Here is a 22,000-nt window from a genome sequence, read left to right as displayed (position 1 = left end):
CCTGAAACAACCAATAGAGATTGTGAACCGGGACGAGCCTACTCTGTGTTTGACTGGCACAGAGATCGGCCTATCATATGTAGAGGCCGTTGTTCCGGACATGTGGAATACTTAGTGCATGCGCACTACAGTTGAATCAGGTAATAGAATCAGGTAATAGAAATTATGGCTTTCTGGAGATCGTTATTCACAGGGGACCTGGTGGTGATGCCCAAAACTGATACGATACATTGTATATGCAGGTGCATTCTATGTTGCCGGCGAAATCTTAGTTTTTTATCAAGCAATGGAATTGTCTGATAAAATAGGTCATTGGTTCCATGGATATATATATGTCTGTGATACAGACAGAGATGTCATTGTTTAGATCAGACTCTAAGTAGCGACGCTTGCGTGCCTTAGTTAGATCCGGACATAGAATTATGATGTTAAGGGGAACCACTATTATCACTAAAGATGCCGTAATAGACGAGAGAGAAAAAAGGAGTAAATGTGCTCTGTGTTTAGATGCACTGCATCCTATCAGCTGTGTCTACGTTTACTGGCATTCACTGTAGATCCTAGATTTAGAAGTAGTTACATCTAGATGTATATATATTTGTTGGGATGACAGTGAGATATGGCCTTTATTGAGACCACTGCTGTCATCAGAGAATACCGCAGCAGATAGATGCGCTGTATGTACAGTCGCATTACATATTGTCATCTAAATTTAGATTTGCCTGCTGTGATGTTGTTACTGTAAGTCACATCTATATTTACCCACATATGATTGAATTACTATGTGGCAGGTGTATTTTCTAAAGAGAGCCAGAATATGCGCCGTATGTGCCGGCGTGTGAGGTATTGACTACTATGTCATAGTTTCTCATCCTAATATAGTTGCACTGTTTGAGTAACTGTTTAGATGTATATATACATCCACAAACAGTAGTGGTAGTTGAAGTGTTGGCATCGGTGTCCGTGGTGATGACATGTATAGAGGGAGAGGAAAGATGTCCTATTTTAAATTGTACAACGGCGGTGCGTTGTGAGTCTGTTGTCAAAACTGCTTGTTGAGTATGCTGATATATATTGATAATTGTATGTTTTTTGTGTTTTTTTAGAAGTCCTGTATAGCATCCTTTTAGTTAATAGGTAATAGTTAGGGTAAATGTGTGTGGAATTGGTACTAGTGACTGTGGTAGTATAGGTAAGTGGATGTATGGAGAAATTGATAGGGGAAAGCTATGGAGAAAATTCTGAATAGGTTATGGATAAGCTACAGGAAAGCAGCAAATGTGAAACCCTCATTGAGACCATTGGGACTGAGAGAATTAAGTCTGTGTATCCAGCGTGCCTCTTCTTGTAAGAATTTTTTGTCTAGGTTTCCAGATCTTGGACCCAGTTTTACTTGTGCAATACCCCAGAATTTGAGAGTGTTACTATTTCCTTGATGGAAGTATCTAATGTGCCTCGAGAGGGGTGTATCTTCTTGTGTGTTTATTGTACTGATGTGCTTTGAGATCCTTCTTCTTAGTTGTTGGACGGTCTTGCCGATGTAGAGTTTTGGACATGGACAAATGGCGGCATATATAACACCGCTACTCTGGCAGTTTATAAATTGCCTTATAGTATATTGTTTATCGTCTACTGGGTTTTTGAAAATTTTGTTTTTTAACATGTAGGGGCAGAAGGAACATTTGCCACAGGGGTATGATCCTGTGGCAGGTGATGGAAGCCATGTTTGACGAGGAGTAGATATTGTTGTATAGTGGCTGTGCGTAAGATATTCTCGGAGGTTCTTGCCACGTCGATACGTTATACTTGGGCTATTAGAGATTACCTCAGATAGGTCGGGATCTGCCTGCAGAATGGGCCAGTGATTTCGCAATATATTCGATACAAGAGGTGAGCATGCATCAAAGTTTCCAATGCATCTGATCAAAGAGGGATGTTGGTCTTTGTTTTTGACTAGATGTTTATTTCCAAATAGGAGTTCGTCTCTCGAGACTGCTCTAGCTCTAGCGTATGCCCTATGTAAGGTCTTTTTGGGGTATCCTCGAGCCATACATTTTTGAAAGAGGGTATCACATTCTTTTTGAAAAGTTGGTTCGTCAGAGCAGTTTCGCCTTGCCCTAAGGTATTGTCCTATTGGTATCCCTTTTTTTAGGGCCGGTGGATGAAAGCTCCCCCAGTGAAGGAAGCTATTTGTGGCTGTTTCCTTACGATAAATGTCAGTATGGACACTCCCACCAGAGTCCAAGGAGATCTGAAGGTCCAAAAAATTAATTTGATTTGTGTGTATTTGGTGAGTGAAGTGCATTCCTATAGTGTTGTTATTGATAATGTCCATAAAATTAAGAAAAAGTGTCTTGTCACCATCCCAAAAAACTAGTATATCATCTATATACCTGCCCCAAAATAAAATGTGCCTCGTGTAGGAAAGTAAGTCTTCATTGAAAATTATTGTGTCTTCCCACCACCCCAGAAATAAGTTGGCGTATGTGGGTGCGCAGACTGTGCCCATGGCTGTTCCTTTTAGTTGGTGGTAAAATTTACCATTAAAGAGAAAATAATTGTGCGTGAGAAGAAATTGGAGAAGAGAAATAGTGAAGTTATTATGTGCGTGAAACTGTGTTCCTTTTGTGTTCAGAAAGTGCTGAACTGCTTTTAAACCAAGCTCGTGTGTTATATTAGTGTAGAGTGATTCTACATCTATCGTGGCTATTAGTGTAGTGGTGGAGACATTGATCTCTTGAATTCTGGTGAGAGTGTCTTTGGTGTCTCTAAGGAAGGATGGTAAGGCTCTGACGAAAGGAGATAGAATCTCATCAACGTATATACTAATTCCCTGAGTTAAATTGTCATTACCCGATACGATGGGTCTACCGGGGATAGGCCTGGTATTTTTATGGATCTTAGGTACTGCGTAGAACGTTGATAGTGTTGGTTTAGCATTAAACATAAATTTATATTCGTCCTGCGTAATTAGTTCTTTGGTCTTTGCCTCATTGAGGAGGAGATCCAGTTCCAAAAGAAAGGGTTCAGTGGGATTCCTCTCTAAGATTGTGTAAGTTGCTGTATCGTTTAGTAGTCTGTACACCATGGATGTGTAATCGTCTCTATTTTGGATGACAATATTACCGCCTTTATCAGATGATTTTAGTACGATTTCGTTGTTTTTGCATAATGTTTCTAAGGCGATCTGTTCCTTTTGATTTAGATTGTTCTTAGTTCCATGGTTGTGTATTTTAAGTTTTTTGAGTTCTGCACTAACCAGCCTAACAAAAATATCAATATGTGCAAACTGCGTGAAGGGAGGAGTCATGTGTGATTTTGGTCTTAATGATGAGAAGGGACCTGTGGCTGTATTAACTCTATATTCATTTTCTTTTTCTAGATCTTCCAGAGCCTGCAAAGTTCTCAGCTCAGTATAGTCAAGTTGGTGAGTATTGGTGTTAGTTTTAAAATGTTTGTGTAAAGCTAATTTTCTTGCAAAGAGATGGATATCTTTTGTCCAAGTAAACTCATCGAATGCAAAGGTGGGGGTATAAGATAATCCCTTACTTAGAAGTGTTTTTTGGTGTGGACTTAACTGGACAGATGATAGATTGCAGATTTGTAAGTCATCAGGAGTTTGGTTGCCTTCTTTGGTTATTTTGTTTGGTTCCATGGATTTTGATTTATTCCTAAAAAAGGAAACGCATTTGGGGGGCCTGTTAGAAATGAGCCCGTATTCGTTGCTGCGATAGTGCTTCTCCCTATGGCTTCCACATTGGTCTCTGTTGGGAATGGAGTTGTTGGTATATTTGATGTTGATGGCATGTTTGTTGTTTTGGATGTAGATGCAGAGCGTGTATAGGAGGACACTGAGAAGGGCATAGAGGTGATCGTTTGTTGTCCACCTTGGCCAGAGCATGTTGTGTTGCTTTTGTTTGGAATTGTGTATGGTCTCTTGGAAGGATTGTATTTATTAGTTTTGATTTTGCGTTTAGCTCCTAATCTATTATCGGCTGAGGGTTGTTTTGGTTCATCAGGACCAGAGATGTCTGATTCAGAGAAATCTTCAGGTCTATAGGTACGGTTCTGAGGAGGAGGATTGCGAGTGCGATAGGTGTATGCTTGGCCAGTATCGAAGTCTCTACGGTCCCTTATGTATTTGCGGTGTTTTCTTTCCTTGATTTCTTTTTGAAGATGTTCTATGTTTTTTTGTAGTCTGGTTTCGCAGTCCGCAAAATCTGGCTCAGTGTTGAATGTTTGTATATCACTGATTTCTTTTTCTAATTGTGCACTGATTTTGCCAAAATCTCTTTTTTCAAAGTCAAGCAGGTAGTGTAACATGCGTAGGGAACTTTCAGTCAGTAGCTGTTCCCAACCCTGAGTGAAAGTACTGTCGTTGCGGTATGAGTTAGGGGTAATGTTTATGCGTAGCCCTCTATAAACAATTTTCTGCTGTATGTAAGTTTCTAGACTGGTGATTTCCCAGCATGAGCGGACATATTGTTTGTAAGTTTTTTGTATATCCCTAAATGCTGTTTGTACGTCGCACTTGTGCAACGGTATGTTATCTGTGGAAAATACCAGTGCTGCCTCAGATGATAGATCGTCTGGATTGAGTTTCTTGGAGAGAAAACTCGCCATGCCCCTATGAGGTTTCTGAAATTTCCCTAGAGTTTCCCTGAAGATTGTTTGATTAGAATGGTACAGGTATAGTGGGGTCAAGGATAAAGGGTAATTAACCCAACATTGATTAGAAAAATTGGTAGAGACCCTAGCAGCTGGCAGGGATAATTTTAATGAACGAACAAATAAATGTGCAAGGCACAAGAAAGTCCCAAGTTTCCCAACTGCTATAGAATTAATTAAAATATAACTTTTAATGTTTAAATTAGAAACAAATTGGAAACAAGTTGCAGTGCATAAGGTAAATGGTTGTACAATAGTTTGTGTCAATTAAAATTTTTCCTCAGAGCTGGTTAATCTAACGTTGGAGATCTGATGTATGTTAGGATCTCAGTGTGTCAGGCATGGACGGCAGCTGCAGACTGCTCGGGCAGCCTCTAGTATGACACAGTGATAGAGTTTATTTGTTAGACCAGCAATGATTTTAAAAAAGAAACGCTAGCCCCCCCGACATGTTTCACTGCTTCAGCAGCGTCTTCAGGGGATAATTTCAGGGCTATTACTCGCGCGTTTGATTTCCTCTTCCTTATATAGTGAGGAGACACCTCTTTCATGGTGTGTCATCACCCTGAAACAACCAATAGAGATTGTGAACCGGGACGAGCCTACTCTGTGTTTGACTGGCACAGAGATCGGCCTATCATATGTAGAGGCCGTTGTTCCGGACATGTGGAATACTTAGTGCATGCGCACTACAGTTGAATCAGGTAATAGAATCAGGTAATAGAAATTATGGCTTTCTGGAGATCGTTATTCACAGGGGACCTGGTGGTGATGCCCAAAACTGATACGATACATTGTATATGCAGGTGCATTCTATGTTGCCGGCGAAATCTTAGTTTTTTATCAAGCAATGGAATTGTCTGATAAAATAGGTCATTGGTTCCATGGATATATATATGTCTGTGATACAGACAGAGATGTCATTGTTTAGATCAGACTCTAAGTAGCGACGCTTGCGTGCCTTAGTTAGATCCGGACATAGAATTATGATGTTAAGGGGAACCACTATTATCACTAAAGATGCCGTAATAGACGAGAGAGAAAAAAGGAGTAAATGTGCTCTGTGTTTAGATGCACTGCATCCTATCAGCTGTGTCTACGTTTACTGGCATTCACTGTAGATCCTAGATTTAGAAGTAGTTACATCTAGATGTATATATATTTGTTGGGATGACAGTGAGATATGGCCTTTATTGAGACCACTGCTGTCATCAGAGAATACCGCAGCAGATAGATGCGCTGTATGTACAGTCGCATTACATATTGTCATCTAAATTTAGATTTGCCTGCTGTGATGTTGTTACTGTAAGTCACATCTATATTTACCCACATATGATTGAATTACTATGTGGCAGGTGTATTTTCTAAAGAGAGCCAGAATATGCGCCGTATGTGCCGGCGTGTGAGGTATTGACTACTATGTCATAGTTTCTCATCCTAATATAGTTGCACTGTTTGAGTAACTGTTTAGATGTATATATACATCCACAAACAGTAGTGGTAGTTGAAGTGTTGGCATCGGTGTCCATGGTGATGACATGTATAGAGGGAGAGGAAAGATGTCCTATTTTAAATTGTACAACGGCGGTGCGTTGTGAGTCTGTTGTCAAAACTGCTTGTTGAGTATGCTGATATATATTGATAATTGTATGTTTTTTGTGTTTTTTTAGAAGTCCTGTATAGCATCCTTTTAGTTAATAGGTAATAGTTAGGGTAAATGTGTGTGGAATTGGTACTAGTGACTGTGGTAGTATAGGTAAGTGGATGTATGGAGAAATTGATAGGGGAAAGCTATGGAGAAAATTCTGAATAGGTTATGGATAAGCTACAGGAAAGCAGCAAATGTGAAACCCTCATTGAGACCATTGGGACTGAGAGAATTAAGTCTGTGTATCCAGCGTGCCTCTTCTTGTAATAATTTTTTGTCTAGGTTTCCAGATCTTGGACCCAGTTTTACTTGTGCAATACCCCAGAATTTGAGAGTGTTACTATTTCCTTGATGGAAGTATCTAATGTGCCTCGAGAGGGGTGTATCTTCTTGTGTGTTTATTGTACTGATGTGCTTTGAGATCCTTCTTCTTAGTTGTTGGACGGTCTTGCCGATGTAGAGTTTTGGACATGGACAAATGGCGGCATATATAACACCGCTACTCTGGCAGTTTATAAATTGCCTTATAGTATATTGTTTATCGTCTACTGGGTTTTTGAAAATTTTGTTTTTTAACATGTAGGGGCAGAAGGAACATTTGCCACAGGGGTATGATCCTGTGGCAGGTGATGGAAGCCATGTTTGACGAGGAGTAGATATTGTTGTATAGTGGCTGTGCGTAAGATATTCTCGGAGGTTCTTGCCACGTCGATACGTTATACTTGGGCTATTAGAGATTACCTCAGATAGGTCGGGATCTGCCTGCAGAATGGGCCAGTGATTTCGCAATATATTCGATACAAGAGGTGAGCATGCATCAAAGTTTCCAATGCATCTGATCAAAGAGGGATGTTGGTCTTTGTTTTTGACTAGATGTTTATTTCCATTTGGACATAGTTCTCAGTAGGACAACATTTTGGTATGAAGTTATTTTTCAAATTGGGATTATATAATATTCTAATTTTCTGACAGACTAAATTTTGGGTTTTCATGAACTGTTCCCATAATCATCAACATTAAAAGAAAAAACAATGCTGGAAATAGATCCCTCTGTGTGTAATGAATCTATAGAATATATGGAGTTTCAATTTTTGAATTGAATTACTGAAATAAAATTAACTTTTTAATGATATTCTAATTCTTTAAAAAGGGCACAGTGAGGAGCTCATCAGTCATTCAGTATACCATGAGAATATTATAACAGATATTTTTATTTTATTTTTTTATTTCACAAAAAACAAAATACAACAACTAATGCTATTTAACTTATTTTAGTCCCCCTAGAGGACTTGAACCACCGATCATTGAATCACTTGCATGATATACTGCAATACTAATGTATTGCAGTAATTCATGATCCGGACAGTCTCGCTCGCACGCATCTCGCTCTCGTGCGCTTTTTTTAGTTCAAACTTCCTTGGATGATTCATTTCTTATATATCTTCATAGTGGCCAGAGCTGGGCTGGGCTTTTATTTGCTTTTTTTGCAAAATTCCCTGCAAATACAAAGACTTAACTAGTGAACCGCAGGTTTAAGCTGGCTGCCCAAAATATCAGGCAGCTGAATGTAGGGTGCCTGGCAGTCGGACTGATGGGGACCCTAGAGAGAAGGCTGTAGTAGTTTTCATTTCTGTGTTTTCAAAGAGAGGCACGGTCTGTATTGGCCCCGGTAGTAGTGAACGATCATATGATCGCCAGGAAGTCAGTAAGATTTGTTCCGGAACAATATGGTATGCTTTCATGAGTCACTGCAGTTATCCCCAATGTTACACTTGTGTGAGAGATTTATCCAATTCATGAGTCCGTGAATATGGTGAACACGGCAAAATACATTCAGCGCAACTCGCTAGGTCTGAGCTGACCGGTCATCTTTACCGCGAGTCCTTATTAATATTGGTCATCCAAATTTAAATAATGTGGTATGACCTTTGGCGTCCGGTGAATCCTTCAGACATGCACAAGCTATTTAGGACCAAATTACATCTATGGATCAGACCTATGACCAAACGGCAGAAGTAAAACAGACCAAGACAGCAGTAGCTTAAAATGTTTAATTTATAAAAACAGAACTTAAAAATATTACAATTAGCTAAAAACGCACTGCAATCCAAGACAGCATGCTAAATAAAAGACATGAGCTCCGTCAGCAGAGGGCACTGTTACTGTTCATATGTAGAGTGGTGCAGGCCCCCTGCTGGTGAGCTGGAGTAATGCCGATTGTGCTCAGCAGAAAAAGAGTTTTCTTTATACCTTATATCAAACGCCCTGAAGGAAAAAGGAAGGGAAATGACTTTATCATGATACTACTATACATCATAATGGAACGTGAGAAGAACACCTGCGTCAATAACCTAATTTAAAAAGGGTTCTCCCAATCCTTAAATTCTTGTCAATCAGATGTTGGGATCCATAGGCGGTCACTATTGAATTGAAGCTTCTAAATCCACCCAATGATGAAATTACACCCCCCACCCCCATAGTTTCACCCAATTCTATCAAGTTGGGGGTGCACAAGTGCAGCCAGCTATCCGGCAGAAGATGGGGACTGTGGCATGCTCATTCTCGCTATTGGTGAGGGTCAAACCCCATTTGATCACTTTTTGACTTAAAGCAAACAACAAATGTCTGAAAAAGAATGATAATATATCGAATAAAGAACGAGACAGAAATAAGACCAGGGTGTCTATAGAAACAAAACGGTGGTTTTGTGGCTTTTAAATCTACTATCTTCTATTCCAGACAAATATACATGGTAACCGTGATCTCAAATCCTATAACGTATAATACCGCTGTGTAGTTAAGAGGTAAAAGTGACATTTTCGGAGCTGTGTTGTACCGCCTCTATAAACAACCATTAATCTTACACGCTCTCGCAGGGAACGTGCCAGTGGTGCTCTAAACAAACATTAATAATCGACTTATTGCCAAACAGAATATTGTAAAGCCATCCATAGCAGAAAGGCCTGCAGAAGAAACTTGAGGAGTATGAGCGGTTGTATAAGTAAGTGCACCCTGTAGACAGCAATACAGGACCGCAACGTGTAAAGCAGCGCAGAAGGCGCAGCAAAGTAGCCATGACTGCACATATGGCCATGGATAGGACCGTGCAGCCAATACTAGCCTGTAAGTCAGTGGATATGTACACCGTCTATTCACAGTGATCCTCAGATATCACAAAATAAAACCCAAGCACTAAATCGCATGATCCTCAGTATTCCGTAGTCCCCGCTGCTGATGCGGTCTGGACTAGACGTCCCTGAACAGTGGTGTGGTTTTCTGCAGTCTCTGCACCAGGACGGCATTCTGCAGCCGAGCTTCCTGAATGGTGACCGTCTCATCCAAAAGGTCCCGCAACGGGAAGGAGGTCGCCAGCGTGAAGGGGATCTTCTCTGATTTACAAGGGATGCGCTCTACAAAATTCCTGATATCGCTGATCCTGAAGAAAGAAAGGAGAGGTATGTACAAGAAATCAGTAACTGACATGTCATATGCATATAAAAGGACACTTATTACTGAAACTACAAGTTACAATATTGGGCGTTCGTTTCCTTGTAAACCTTGCTTTATGTCCACACATGCTCGGAGTGAAGATATTTAAAAGCCCAACAAGTAATATGGAGGGCAAGTTTCAAAAATTGCTACTTTGTTTTATATATAAATCATGTAGATAACATGGTAAAAAAAATATTAATATATATATCTATCTATCTAGGCCCCCTGCTGGACAGATCTAGTACTGCTACAGCCAGATGCCACACTGGTCCCCAGCTGTGTGTATTCTGACTCCATGACCAGGCTGTAAGTTGTAGGGCCCTTGAGACAATCTCACTGTATATGTCTGTATTGAACCGGTACTCACACCAAGACACTGTCAGATAGCGTCAACTCAGCTGAAGAGGCACGTGGGAAGTTTCCAGAGAAGTTTATTTTCAGGCTGAAATACTTGTAATGTACACAAACCAGCAGGTGAAAAGATGATATTTTGCCAGAGTTGAGCAGGAGATGACCACACAGTAAGGGAACCATGAGGAAAGACAACTAGGCACAGAAAGAAGGGAGGAGCTATTATCTCAGAGCCTAGCTACAGGGAGATAGCAGGGACAAACTAAATAAAGCAAAGCAACTGCAATAGGAGCATATAACATAACATGACAGTGAATAGAAACCTAAGTCGAGGGACATGACACTCCCCGTCTGAAATCTTTAGATTTCACAATAAAATCAAACTTGAAAGAATGTCCTTGAATAATGTCCAGTAGTGGATCCTGGAACCTGAAAGACAAAAAGAACATGCAAACAATGACAATAGTTATAGTCCAAGTCTGTTGCCGATAGTCCGCAACAGTAGGTATCCGCTTGTACAAGTTCCAAGTAAAAAACCCATCTTCGGATTGGGGAAGCCGCAACTTGCCAACACTTCCACCAACCCACTGTATATTCCAAATGGTAAGGTGTTCCAAATATAACACAGCTAGCAGCCAGCTGGGGGCTGTGTCCTTTATGTGCCTTCTTTCTTTGGAAGAAGAAGAACTAGTTCAGTGATTGGGCGGAAGAAAACTCGCACTGAGCCTCCTTTGGTCACCTTGACCTCTACCTTTCGAGTCTATCCATCATCACTAGGCATAACCTTGGTAACAAGACCCATTGGCCATTCATTGCGATGGGCTTCCTTATCCTTTAGAAGAACGAGGTCACCTTCCTGGAGGTTAGGTCTCGACGTCTGCCATTTGTGATGGCTTTGAAGTATGTGCAAATACTCTGTCTTCCAGCGGTGCCAGAACACGTTGGACAGGTATTGTACCTGTTTCCATTGGCGTCGGTAAATGTCGCTGTGGTCAAAGATTCCCGGAGGGATTGCAGCAGTCCCGATCTTCTGGGTAAGAAGCGTAGCCGGGGTAAGAATAACTGGGGAATCAGGGTCCGAGGATACTGGGACTAGTGGCCTTGCATTGATTATGGCGGACACCTCTGCAAGAAAGGTGACCAAGATCTCATGAGTAAGCAAAGACTTGTGATCCAGCAACATGGAGTCAAGGATTTTGCGTGCAATTCCAATCATGCGTTCCCATGATCCTCCCATGTGAGACGAATGTGGAGGGTTAAACACCCATGTGCACCCATTGTTAGACAAGAAATTGTCTAACTGCAGTTCTTTGCTGGCTCCCACGAAGTTAGTGCCGCAGTCAGACCTCAGTTGCTTGACGGGTCCTCGGATAGAGAAGAATCTTCGGAGGGCATTGATGAAGCAAGAAGAATCCATAGACTCAATCACTTCAATGTGTACTGCTCGGATGCTGAGACATGTAAACAGCACAGCCCACCGTTTGCTGTTTGCGACTCCACCACGGGTCCTTCGTGTAACAACTGACCATGGGCCAAAGACATCCACCCCAACATGAGTAAAGGGCGGTTCCGTACTTAGCCGGTCTGCTGGGAGATTTGCCATTTGTTGTTGATGGTGTCTTCCTCTTAACTTATGACACTTGACACATTTATGGAGCACGGAGGAGATGCATCTCTTCATCCCTACGATCCACAAGCCGGCTGACCTGATGGCACCTTCCGTAAACTGTCTGCCTTGGTGCTGCACTCTTTCATGATGGTGTCGGACCAATAGTGTAGCAATATGATGCCGACCTGGTATAATGACAGGATTTTGTTCCTTGCTACTTAGATCAGATCTCACTATACGGCCGCCCACTCTCAGCAATTTGTGATGATCAAGCACTGGATTCAGTTCAAAGAGTGCACTGCTCTTGGAAAGATTGATACCCTTTGTAATATTGTCAATCTCCTGACTGTATACTTCTTGTTGCACACAACGGGTAATGACTTCTTCAGCATGTTCGATGTCTGCGACAGTAGGGTGTTCTTTACAGATATGCCAGCCATGACACTCTGATGTGTCCTTAGCAAAGCAGTGAGCGATATGAATTAGGTGAGCAACAGCTCGCACAATAGATGACCAATTTGAGAAGCGCTCAAAGCGATGTGACTTCAGCTTCAATTTTGGAATTACAGAAGTGAAGAGCGTGGTATTTGTAGGCCTGATTTCCTTGTCAGACTCGGGATCCACCATCTCATAGGTGGTGTTGGTAGGAATTAAACAGGGATCCTCATACAAGAATCTTGGAGGTGACAACCACATGTCACATAAGCCTGCTGCCGGTTCAGGTCTTGTTCCACGATCAGCTGGGTTAAGGTCAGTGGAGATGTACTGCCACTGCCCAGGAGTAGAAAAACTTCTAATGCGTTCTACTCTGTTGCTGACATATACATAGAATTGTTTTGTTTGGTTGTATATATAACCAAGCACAACTTTACTATCTGTGTAGAAAGCAAATCAATCAATTGCAATGTCCATTTCGTTTTTAATAACTTCAGCAATCTCTACTGCTAGCACAGCTGCACAAAGCTCAAGTCTTGGCACAGAGTGTGCGGGTTTTGTGGTTAGTTTGGCCTTACCCAGGACAAATCCACAGTGAGGCTTGTTGGTTCCTGGGATTCTCAGATAGGCTACTGCAGCTATGGCTTCGATAGACGCATCAGAGAAAATGTGTATTTCTCTTCTGATGGCAGCTGAAAGAGAGCTGGGAACGTAACAACGTGAGACTTGGAGTTGTTCTAATATTTTCAGAGACTCCTTCCATATCTTCCACCTTTGTTGTTTCTCAATAGGCAGAGAAGTGTCCCAGTTCTGGTTAGGGACTCGCAAGGCACTGGGGACCCTTGACGTTGGGTTGCGAGCTTTGCGTATTTTGGCCAAATTAACAACTAATACCCCATGTTTCATGGATATTTCTTACTACGTATACTACACTTTTTTCAGGACGCAGCCGGGTCTTATATGCTGGGAGGGCATGATGTGCTGGCGTTTGGTTTGGAATGCAGAGCAGCCCGCTTTAGCTAACACTAGCGGCGTTACAAATAGGCTGTTATTCGGCAAGATACACCATGCCTGACGACCAGCACATTATCCCTCCACGTATTACACATAGTACTGACACCCCATGTACTATTCACAGCACTGACCTCTATTCATCACATTTACTTATTTATTTATTTATTTATTTTTATTACAGTATTACACAGTTCTGACACTTTCATACATACATATTTATTTTTTACCATCCATTCACACCCTAGCACTACACTGACACTCATTTAGCGCACACCTTTGAGCACTTAGTTCGCCACTCCCCTCAAGACTAGTGGGAGGGGCTATCACTATTTAATGCACACTCCTTCTGCAGCATTCTTTGACCCGTCTGCGTCCTGATGGGAACGGGTTTTCACCCACCCACCTACCTAGTAAGTATGGCCTTTTTTTGTGGTTTTGAAGAGAAGTATCCCAGTCTATGTTCTCGGTGGTAAACTGTCTCAGCAATTTCTTGCCTTGAATGGTGACGGGGGCTATGAAGCCAAGAGGATCATAGATGCTGTTCACAACAGATAAAACTCCTCGCTTGGTAAAAGGTTTGTCACTGGCTGACACTTGGAAGGTGAATGTGTCTTGCTTAAAGGGAATGTGTTGCCAGAAAAACATGTTTTTTTTAAAAAAATTTAACATTTAGTGTGTGGGTGATTAAACATTGTTCAAATTTTTTTATTTTTTTTTGCGAGTCGGGAAATATTATAAATTATTTCTAATTTATAATACTACCCATTTTTGGTCACTAGATGGAGCTAGTTCCCAAAATTGCAGCATTGCAACATTGGGTTAAAAGCCCTCGCTCTAGTGAGCTCTCAGCATCCCCCCTCCTTTATCCTGGCTAGTGCCGGGATAAACGAGGGGTTTGAACGGTGTAACCTCCTACACTGTGTGTCGCCATTTTTTGAGCTAACACACAGCGTAGTAGGTTTACATACAGTAGTAAACACACAAACACGAACATACATTGAAAGCTCTTACCTGCTCCTGCCGCCGCGGCTCCCTCCGGCCCGTCCGCTCCGTTTGCAGCCGCTGGTCCAAGTGCACAAATCCGGAAGCCGCGACCGGAAGTAGTAATATTACTGTCCGGCCGCGACTTCCGGTCCACAGGAAAATGGCGCCGGACGGCGCCAATTTCGAATTGGACTGTGTGGGAGCGGCGCATGCGCAGTTCCCACACAGACGCCGTACACGGAAGTCAATGGGACGGGAGCCGTTCACAGTCCCTATGGGACTGTGGCTGCCGTATTCCATGTCTGTATGTGTCGTTAATCGACACAGACAGAAATGGAACAAAAAATGGCAGCCCCCATAGGGAAGAAAAAGTGTAAAAATAAGAAAAAGTAAAACACAAACACACAAATGAATATAAACGTTTTTAATAAAGCACTAACATCTTTAACATATAAAAAAATAATTTGTGATGACACTATTCCTTTAATGTCCCACAGCAAACCTAGGCTTCGTTGTATAGGAGGAACATCAGAACCAAGATCGAGGTCTTTCAAGTTGGTTGCATGATCTTCAGAGGGGAACGCATTCATTACCTTCTGGCTGTTAGAGATAATCTTGTGAAGTCTGAGATTTGCTACAGACAGCATTGCCTGCGTTCTGGTGAGGAGATCGATTGCCTCTTCACTTGTGGGTAAGGATTTAAGTCCATCATCTACATAGAAGTTCTTCTCAACAAATTGACGAGCATCAGATCCATACCCCTTCTCACCTTCCTGGGCTGTCCTTCTCAATCCATAGATTGCTACAGCAGGAGAGGGGCTGTTGCCGAAGACATGTACCTTCATCCGGTAATCTGTGACCTTGTTGTTGACATCATTGTCTTTGTGCCATAGAAACCTGAGGTAGTTCCTGTTGTCTTCCTTGACAATGAAGCAGTGGAACATTTGCTGGATGTCAGCCATTACTGCAACAGGTTCTTGTCTGAAGCGGATGTGTACTCCTATGAGGTTGTTGTTTAGGTTAGGCCCAGTGAGGAGCAGGTTGTTTAGAGAAACGCCTTCATGCTGAGCGCTGGAATCAAACACCACTCTGATTTGATTAGGCTTGCAAGGGTGAGACACGCCAAAGGATGGAAGGTACCAGCATTCTTCTCCTTCCTTTAGTGGTGGTGCAGGTTCTGCATGATCTCTATCAAATATATTTTGCATGAAGTCTACAAAATGTTTTTCCATCTCTGGTTTCCTCTTTAGGGTGCGTTTTAAAGAGTAAAATCTCGAAACTGCTTGCTGTAGAATGTTTGGTAATTTTGGTCTTGGGGAACGGAAAGGCAAAGGTGCTACCCAGCTGTTAGACTCATCCTGAGCAAATTCTTTGTCCATAACCTTGAGAAATTCTTTATCCTCTCTTGCAAGTGCCAACTTATTGTCTTCACTTGTAGAATTGAACACTGTTGCTCCAAGACTGTCATCCCAGGACAGGAATGTGTTCATATTATCTTGGTGGTCAAGCTGCCACTTACTGTTGTTCAGCTTCTCTTTCACCCAGTAATGGTGTGGGCATGGCTGAAAATAAGTGTTGCGACCATTTGGCAAAATGTGAGTTTTAAATGAGGAAATCTTGGTAGGCTTCTTCATCTTGTCTATACAGACGTTGCCTATGATAACCCAACCTAAATCAAGGCGTTGGGCAAACGGAGCATCATGTGGTCCGTTGATTTGCTGGCGTACCTTATGTACCCTGAGAATGTCTCTACCGAGCAGAAGTAGGATCTCTGCACTCTTGTCAAGGGCTGGTATTTCTTTCGCTATAGCCCTTAGATGAGTGTGATGAAGAGCAGCCTCTGACGTAGGAATCTCATCTTTGTTGGATGGTATCTGGTTGCACTCAACAAGTGTGGGTAAGGGTATCTCCTGATTGTTGAGAGAAGCCACTATAAGTCCACTGGCTCTTCTTCCGGAGACCTCTGTAATGCCACTACAAGTACCCAAGGTGTAAGGGTAAGCATCTCCTTTTAAGTTGAAGAGGTCAAAGAGTTCTGATCTTGCGAGTGAACGGTTGCTCTGATCGTCCAGGATGGTATACACCTTTACGGCCCTTTCCGGTTGACCCTTGGGGTATACGTTGACTAGACATATCTTTGCGCAGGACTTGTCGCAAAGGTCGTCTCCGCAGACTTCTGTGCATGAAGAAGATACAGTAGTAAGATTTGCTGCTTGCTCTGCATTCTCCCCGCCATGATTTATCGCAGGAGTGGAATGTGCAGGTGGTGCAGGACTGAATAGAGATGGATGGAGCGCTTGCACATGGTCCTCGCAGCCGCACTCTATGCATTTAATAGTAGTTTTACAGTCTTTAGCGAAATGTTCAGTAGACGCACAACATCTGTAACATACCCTAAATTTCTTTAGAAGCTCTTTGCGTTCCTGGAGCGGTTTCTTTCTGAAGCCAATGCATTTCTTGAGAGGATGTGGCTTCTTATGAATAGGACATAGGCGATTAGGATTTTCAATCTTTTCACCTTGGTTGTACTTGTCTGGAGCTGATGAGGGTGTGGGAAGGACATCAGTCTTTTTCACTGACACTGGACCTCTGTGGTTTCTATAGTTAGAACGTGGGCTGTCGTACTTAGGATGGGGTGAACCAGGACCACTGGACTCACTGGAGGTAAAGCTTGGGTCATTCTTGGATTCTGCAATGTTCCTGATAAATTCACAGAAGTAAGAAAATGGAGGAAAGGAGACTTGCTTTTCTTTTTTGTATCTCGACCCAAGTGTAGTCCACCTTTCTTGAATATTGTACGGCAGCTTGGAAACTATTGGGTTTACCCCACGAGCTGTGTCTAGGTAACTGAGGCCAGGTAGGTGTGGGTCTGCCTCGGCCAGCAGGAGCTCTAAGAGTAGGTCGCTGAGCTCTTGGAATTTTTCATTGTCTTTGCCAGATATTTTTGGAAAACCTTGCAGCCGTTTAAACAGAGCATTCTCTATGGCTTCAGGACTGCCAAAGCTTTGTTCCAGTCTCTCCCAAGCAGCGATGAGGCCTGCAGTTGGATTCTCGATGTGGACAGATCTCAATCTCTTGACACGTTCTGTAGACTGTGGACCGAGCCACCTGATCAGCAGATCTAGTTCTTCAGCAGCAGTAATGCCAATGTCACTAATAACGGTTCTGAAGGCACATTTCCAGCCCCTGTAGTTCTCAGGCTGGTCGTCGAACCTTGTGAGGCCGGTTTTAGTAAGTTCGCGGCGAACCATGTATCTTGCGAACTCTGTCATGTCAGTTCTCTCTGACTTTGGGCAGAGTATTGCTGGCTGAGTAGTGCTGATAATATTATTTGCGGTGTTCTGGCTAAGAGACATAGGGAAATACGGGTCTGCACAGGCGTTCAATCCAGGAGATAGTTTAAAGTCCATAGGTTTAGCTACACATGGAACTGGAACTATGTGGTTGCCAGGAGTCTGGTGACTTGCTAGCATATTGGATTGCACCTGGGCGTCTGTGTAATGAGCTTGCTGAGGTGCAGGGTTCTGGTGCAATGTGGTATGTGGAGAAAGGTAAGGATGACAAATTGGTAATGCATTGTACTGACCTTGGATGCAGAATGCTGCAGAAGAATCTGTGCCCCGTTGCTCTGGAGAAATATTTGCGCTGTCAGGATCATTAGCAGCAATCACAGGTTCACTGTTTTGGCTTAGTACGTAGTCTCTTGTGCGCTTAAGAGGATCTTCTACCTCCACTTCACATACACTGATGCTGTCTCTTTCACTTCCCCTGGCAGCTTCTTCTAAAACCTTTAACCTTGCCATAGCTGTGGCATGCTCGCATTGTTTGTTTAAAGTTTCTATTTCCGCCTTTTGGCGCGCGGCATCGGCTTCCATATCTGCCTTTTGGCGCGCTGCATCGGCTTCCATATCTGCCTTTTGGCGCGCTGCATCGGCTTCCATATCTGCCTTTTGGCGCGCTGCATCGGCTTCCATATCTGCCTTCTTTTGCGCAAAGACGGCCTGTATTTTAGTAGCCTCTGCTTCAGCCCGCGCTCTTATGAGCTGTTCGCTGAGCGTGGAATATTTTGAAGATCTTGACTTAGAAGATAGTTTTGAACGACTGGTAGACTTAGAAATGCGAGACGACGTTTCCTGTAATTGCGCGATTCTTGCCTCTGTGTTAGACTTAATTTTGCATACTAGGCTGTCTCGTTCCAAATTAAGTTTCTGGAAGCTTTCAAATTCTTCTAAAGAATCCTTTGTATTAAGTTTCTTCAAAATGCCAACATATTCCTGGCTTTTCAGTGAATAATGTTCATATGCTGTACAAAGCTGTTCTAGAGCTCCCTCTAGTGGTGAAACATTGTGAGCAGGCTGTGAGATGGTGGAGATGTGACTCAGCAATCTTTGCCATAAGTTTGAGACAGCAGAAGAAAGTTCATGTTTTGCACCTTCTAGATTCTCTGTAACCTTCCATGTAGGCTTAGCAGAGTGTTTAGCTCTCTCACTGTACTGCAGACTAGGATCCATACTTTCTTCTGACTGTAGGTATGGTTCACCTTGAGAAGACTGTGCAATGTTCTCTTCAGACATGACACCTCACAGACAGGATGTGGATAATACAGAGGTGGGGGTGCTAGCTTGCTAGAAGGGTCTATGCTGTGGGGTCACACACACTGATGATTTCTTCTGCAGGCAGTTGCCTGTCTGTGACTATCTCTGCAGGAGCTGCACACTGACTATACAGCTGGATCTGGCAGATATATTAACCCCTTCGCGCTCAGGTCAGTAATAGTACGTCCTGCTAAGTAGAACGTTCGCGCTCAGGTCAGTACTATTACTGACCTGAGTAAACACGGCGCCATTTAATTCCGGCGCGTGTTTGAGCTGTGATAACTGCTGTTTCCGACAGCAGGCTATCACAGCTTAGTGTGCAGGGACCGATCGCGGTGGTCCCCGCCGATTAACCCCTTAGAAGCCGCGTTCAATAGCGATCGCGGCTTCTTAGGGGTTAAGCTGCCATCGCCGGCCTGCTACACGATAGCGGGCCGTGATGGCTACTATGGCAACCAGAATCCTAACAATGGACTCTGGCTACGCCATCGACGGAAGCCTAGTGGGTCCCGACAAAATCAGGACCCACTATGCTTGCTGTCAGCGAACAGCTGACAGCTCTAATACACTGCACTACGCATGTAGTGCAGTGTATTAGAATAGCGATCAGAGCCTCCTGCCCTCATGTCCCCTAGTGGGACAAAGTAAAAAAAGTGTAAAAAAGTAAAAAAAAGTTGTGTAAAAATAAGAAAATAAAAGATTTAAAAGTAATAAAAGTAAAAGTCCCCCTTTTTCTCTTATCAGTTCTTTATTATTAATAAAAATATATAAATAAACAAATAAACTATACATAATTGGTATCGCCGCGTCCGTAACGGCCTGAACTACAAAACGATGTCGTTATTTATCCCGCGCGGTGAACGCCGTAAGAGAAAATAATAATAAACCGTACCACAATCACAATTGTTTGGTCACTTCACCTCCCAAAAAATGGAATAAAAAGAGATCAAAAAGTCGCATGTACCTAAAAATGGTACTGATCGAAACTACAGTTCGTTACGCAAAAAATAAGTCCTGGCACGACTTTCCTGATGGAAAAATAAAACAGTTATGGCTCTTAGAATAAGGTAACACAAAAAATAAATTATAGTTTACAAAATGTATTTTATTGTGCAAACGCCATAAGACATAAAAAAAAACTATAAACATCTGGTATCGCCGTAATCGTATCGCCCCGCAGAATAAAGTGAATATGTCATTTATAGCGCACGGTGAACGCTGTAAAAAAAATTGAATAAAAAACAATAGTAAAATTGCTGTTTTTTTAGTCACCATGCCACCTAAAATTAGAATAAAAACTGATCAAAAAGTCGCATGCACCCCAAGAAAACTACAATGCATTCCTCAAGGTCTCTAGTTTCCAAAAAGGGGTCACTTTTGGGGGGTTTCCACTGTTTTAGCACCACAAGACCTCTTCAAACCGGACATGGTGCCTAATAAATTAAATTAAATTAATTAAATATCACCTCTACTTTGCTCTAAATTCCTGTGAAACGCCTAAAGGGTTAATAAACTTTTTAAATGCTGTTGTGAATACTTTGAGGGGTCTAGTTTCTGAAATGGGGTGTTTGATAAGGGTGTCTAATATATGGGCCCCTCAAAGCAACTTCAGAACTGAACTGGAACCTAAAAAATAAAATAAAAATGAGGCAATACTTCGCTTCCTACATTATACTGATAATGAGCCGTGCCCACCCTGAGATGACCCCAGTTTTGACCGTTTGTATAAACGGAGACCCCTATTAGACCATTTCAGTGCCCGGTTTTCCCAAGCATTCACCCCCGAGAAGTGTATTTCTATAGATGAATCCCTGGTACATTTGAAAGGGAGGCTTCAATTCCGCGAGTACCTGCCGGGTAAGAGGGCAAGGTATGGCGTGAAGATGTATAAGCTGTGCGAGAGTGCATCCGGGTATACCTACAAATTTAGGATATATGAAGGGAAGGACACCAGTTCTCAGCCCCCAGAATGCCCCCCCTTACTGGGAGTTAATACAAAATGTGTGTGGGATTTGGTGCACCCACTGCTGGACCAGGGTTACCACCTCTACCTGGATAATTTTTATACCAGCGTCCCACTCTTCAACTGCCTCGCTTCCAGAAGTCCTGCGGCATGCGGCACTGCTAGAAGAAACCTGAGAGGCCTCCCTACGACTCTGCTTGGGCAAACACTCAGAAGGGGTGAGAGCAGGGCACAATCTAGCAGCAACATATTGTGTGTCAAGTACAAGACCAGGGAGATGCCACACCAGTACCCATGTACCTGTACGAGGTACCAGTACAGGGACCCCCAAACTAGACTGCATCCTGGACTACAATAGGTACATGGGAGGGGTGGACTTGTCAGATCAAGTCCTGAAGCCTTACAGTACTTCTGGAAGCGGGGCCACAGGCATCGTACCAGGGCAACACTTTTTAGGAGAAGTTCCCCAAACTGGCAAGAAGGGAAAAAGTCAAAAGAGGTGCAGAGTCTGCTATAAGAGGGGGATAAGGAAGGACACAATATATCAATGTGACGCGTGTCCCGAAAAACCAGAGCTCTGTATGAAAGAGTGTTTTCAAATTTATCATCCATCCCTTTATTTTTAATATACCCCAGTTTTACTCGCTCTGATCCACTTTGCACAGCTTACCCCTCCTCATCTTTCCCCTCTGAGCCCTGCTGCGTGCCCAGGCAGCTGATAACAGCCACATGTAGGGTATTGCCGTACCCGGGAGAGCCAACATTACAGTTTAAGAGGTGTATATCTCCGGTGGCGCATGCTGGGCACAATATATCGAACACTGAATTGGCATATATGTATAGAAAATTGCAAATTTCACTCTGCACCAACTGCTGCACATTATCTTTTACACAATACCTGTGGGTTCAAAATGCTCACTACACCTCTAGATGAATTCCTTAAGGGGTGTTGTTTTTAAAACGGGGTCACTTCTCGGGGGTTTCAACTGTACTGATACCTCAGGGGCTTCTGCACACACGACTTAGCACCAGAAAATTCCCAGTAGGCCACATGGTGGTCCTTTCCTTCTGAGCCCTCCCATGGGCCCAAACGGCAGTTTATCACCACAAATAGGGTATTGCCACACTCAGGACAAATTGGGCAACAAAATGCGGTATTTTATTCCTTGTGAAAATAAGACATTTTGAGCCAAAACTACCTCTTATTGGAAAAAATATTTTTTTTTTTAATTCACAGCCCA

At 42.7% G+C, this 22,000-nt stretch overlaps 2 protein-coding genes across 3 annotated transcripts in view; both read right to left on the bottom strand.

Annotated features, from left to right (window-relative positions):
* Positions 1 to 22,000, bottom strand: part of LOC142760393 (uncharacterized) — a 145,185-nt gene that overhangs the window by 97,943 nt on the left and 25,242 nt on the right. The window lies entirely within an intron of this gene.
* Positions 8,290 to 18,865, bottom strand: LOC142759130 (uncharacterized). Of its 2 annotated transcripts, none has more exons than XR_012883080.1 (2): positions 10,176 to 12,102; positions 8,290 to 9,752 (listed from the first exon to the last, which is right to left on the bottom strand). XR_012883080.1 is itself a non-coding variant. In XM_075861007.1 (2 exons), the coding sequence occupies exons 1-2, from the start codon at positions 18,773 to 18,775 to the stop codon at positions 9,727 to 9,729; spliced, it is 1,014 nt and encodes a 337-aa protein (XP_075717122.1). In that variant the 5' UTR covers positions 18,776 to 18,865; the 3' UTR covers positions 8,290 to 9,726. The 2 variants fall into 2 exon arrangements, 1 of the variants encoding a protein (XP_075717122.1); XM_075861007.1 differs by lacking the exon at positions 10,176 to 12,102 and adding an exon at positions 17,788 to 18,865.

The sequence above is a fragment of the Rhinoderma darwinii genome, chromosome 4 (assembly GCF_050947455.1).
Source record: "Rhinoderma darwinii isolate aRhiDar2 chromosome 4, aRhiDar2.hap1, whole genome shotgun sequence".
Classification (NCBI taxonomy): domain Eukaryota; kingdom Metazoa; phylum Chordata; class Amphibia; order Anura; family Rhinodermatidae; genus Rhinoderma; species Rhinoderma darwinii.
Note: the sequence above shows the minus strand (reverse complement) of the source record. Positions and strands in the feature narration are given on the sequence as shown.

Excerpts from the sequence above, each read along its gene's own strand:
- LOC142759130 (XM_075861007.1), bottom strand. The coding sequence starts at position 18,775 with ATGTCTGAAGAGAACATTGCACAGTCTTCTCAAGGTGAACCATACCTA. Across the intron at positions 9,753-17,787 it reads TGCAGCATTCTGCATCCAAG|GATCAGCGATATCAGGAATT; the intron begins GTCAGTACAATG and ends TTCTTTCTTCAG.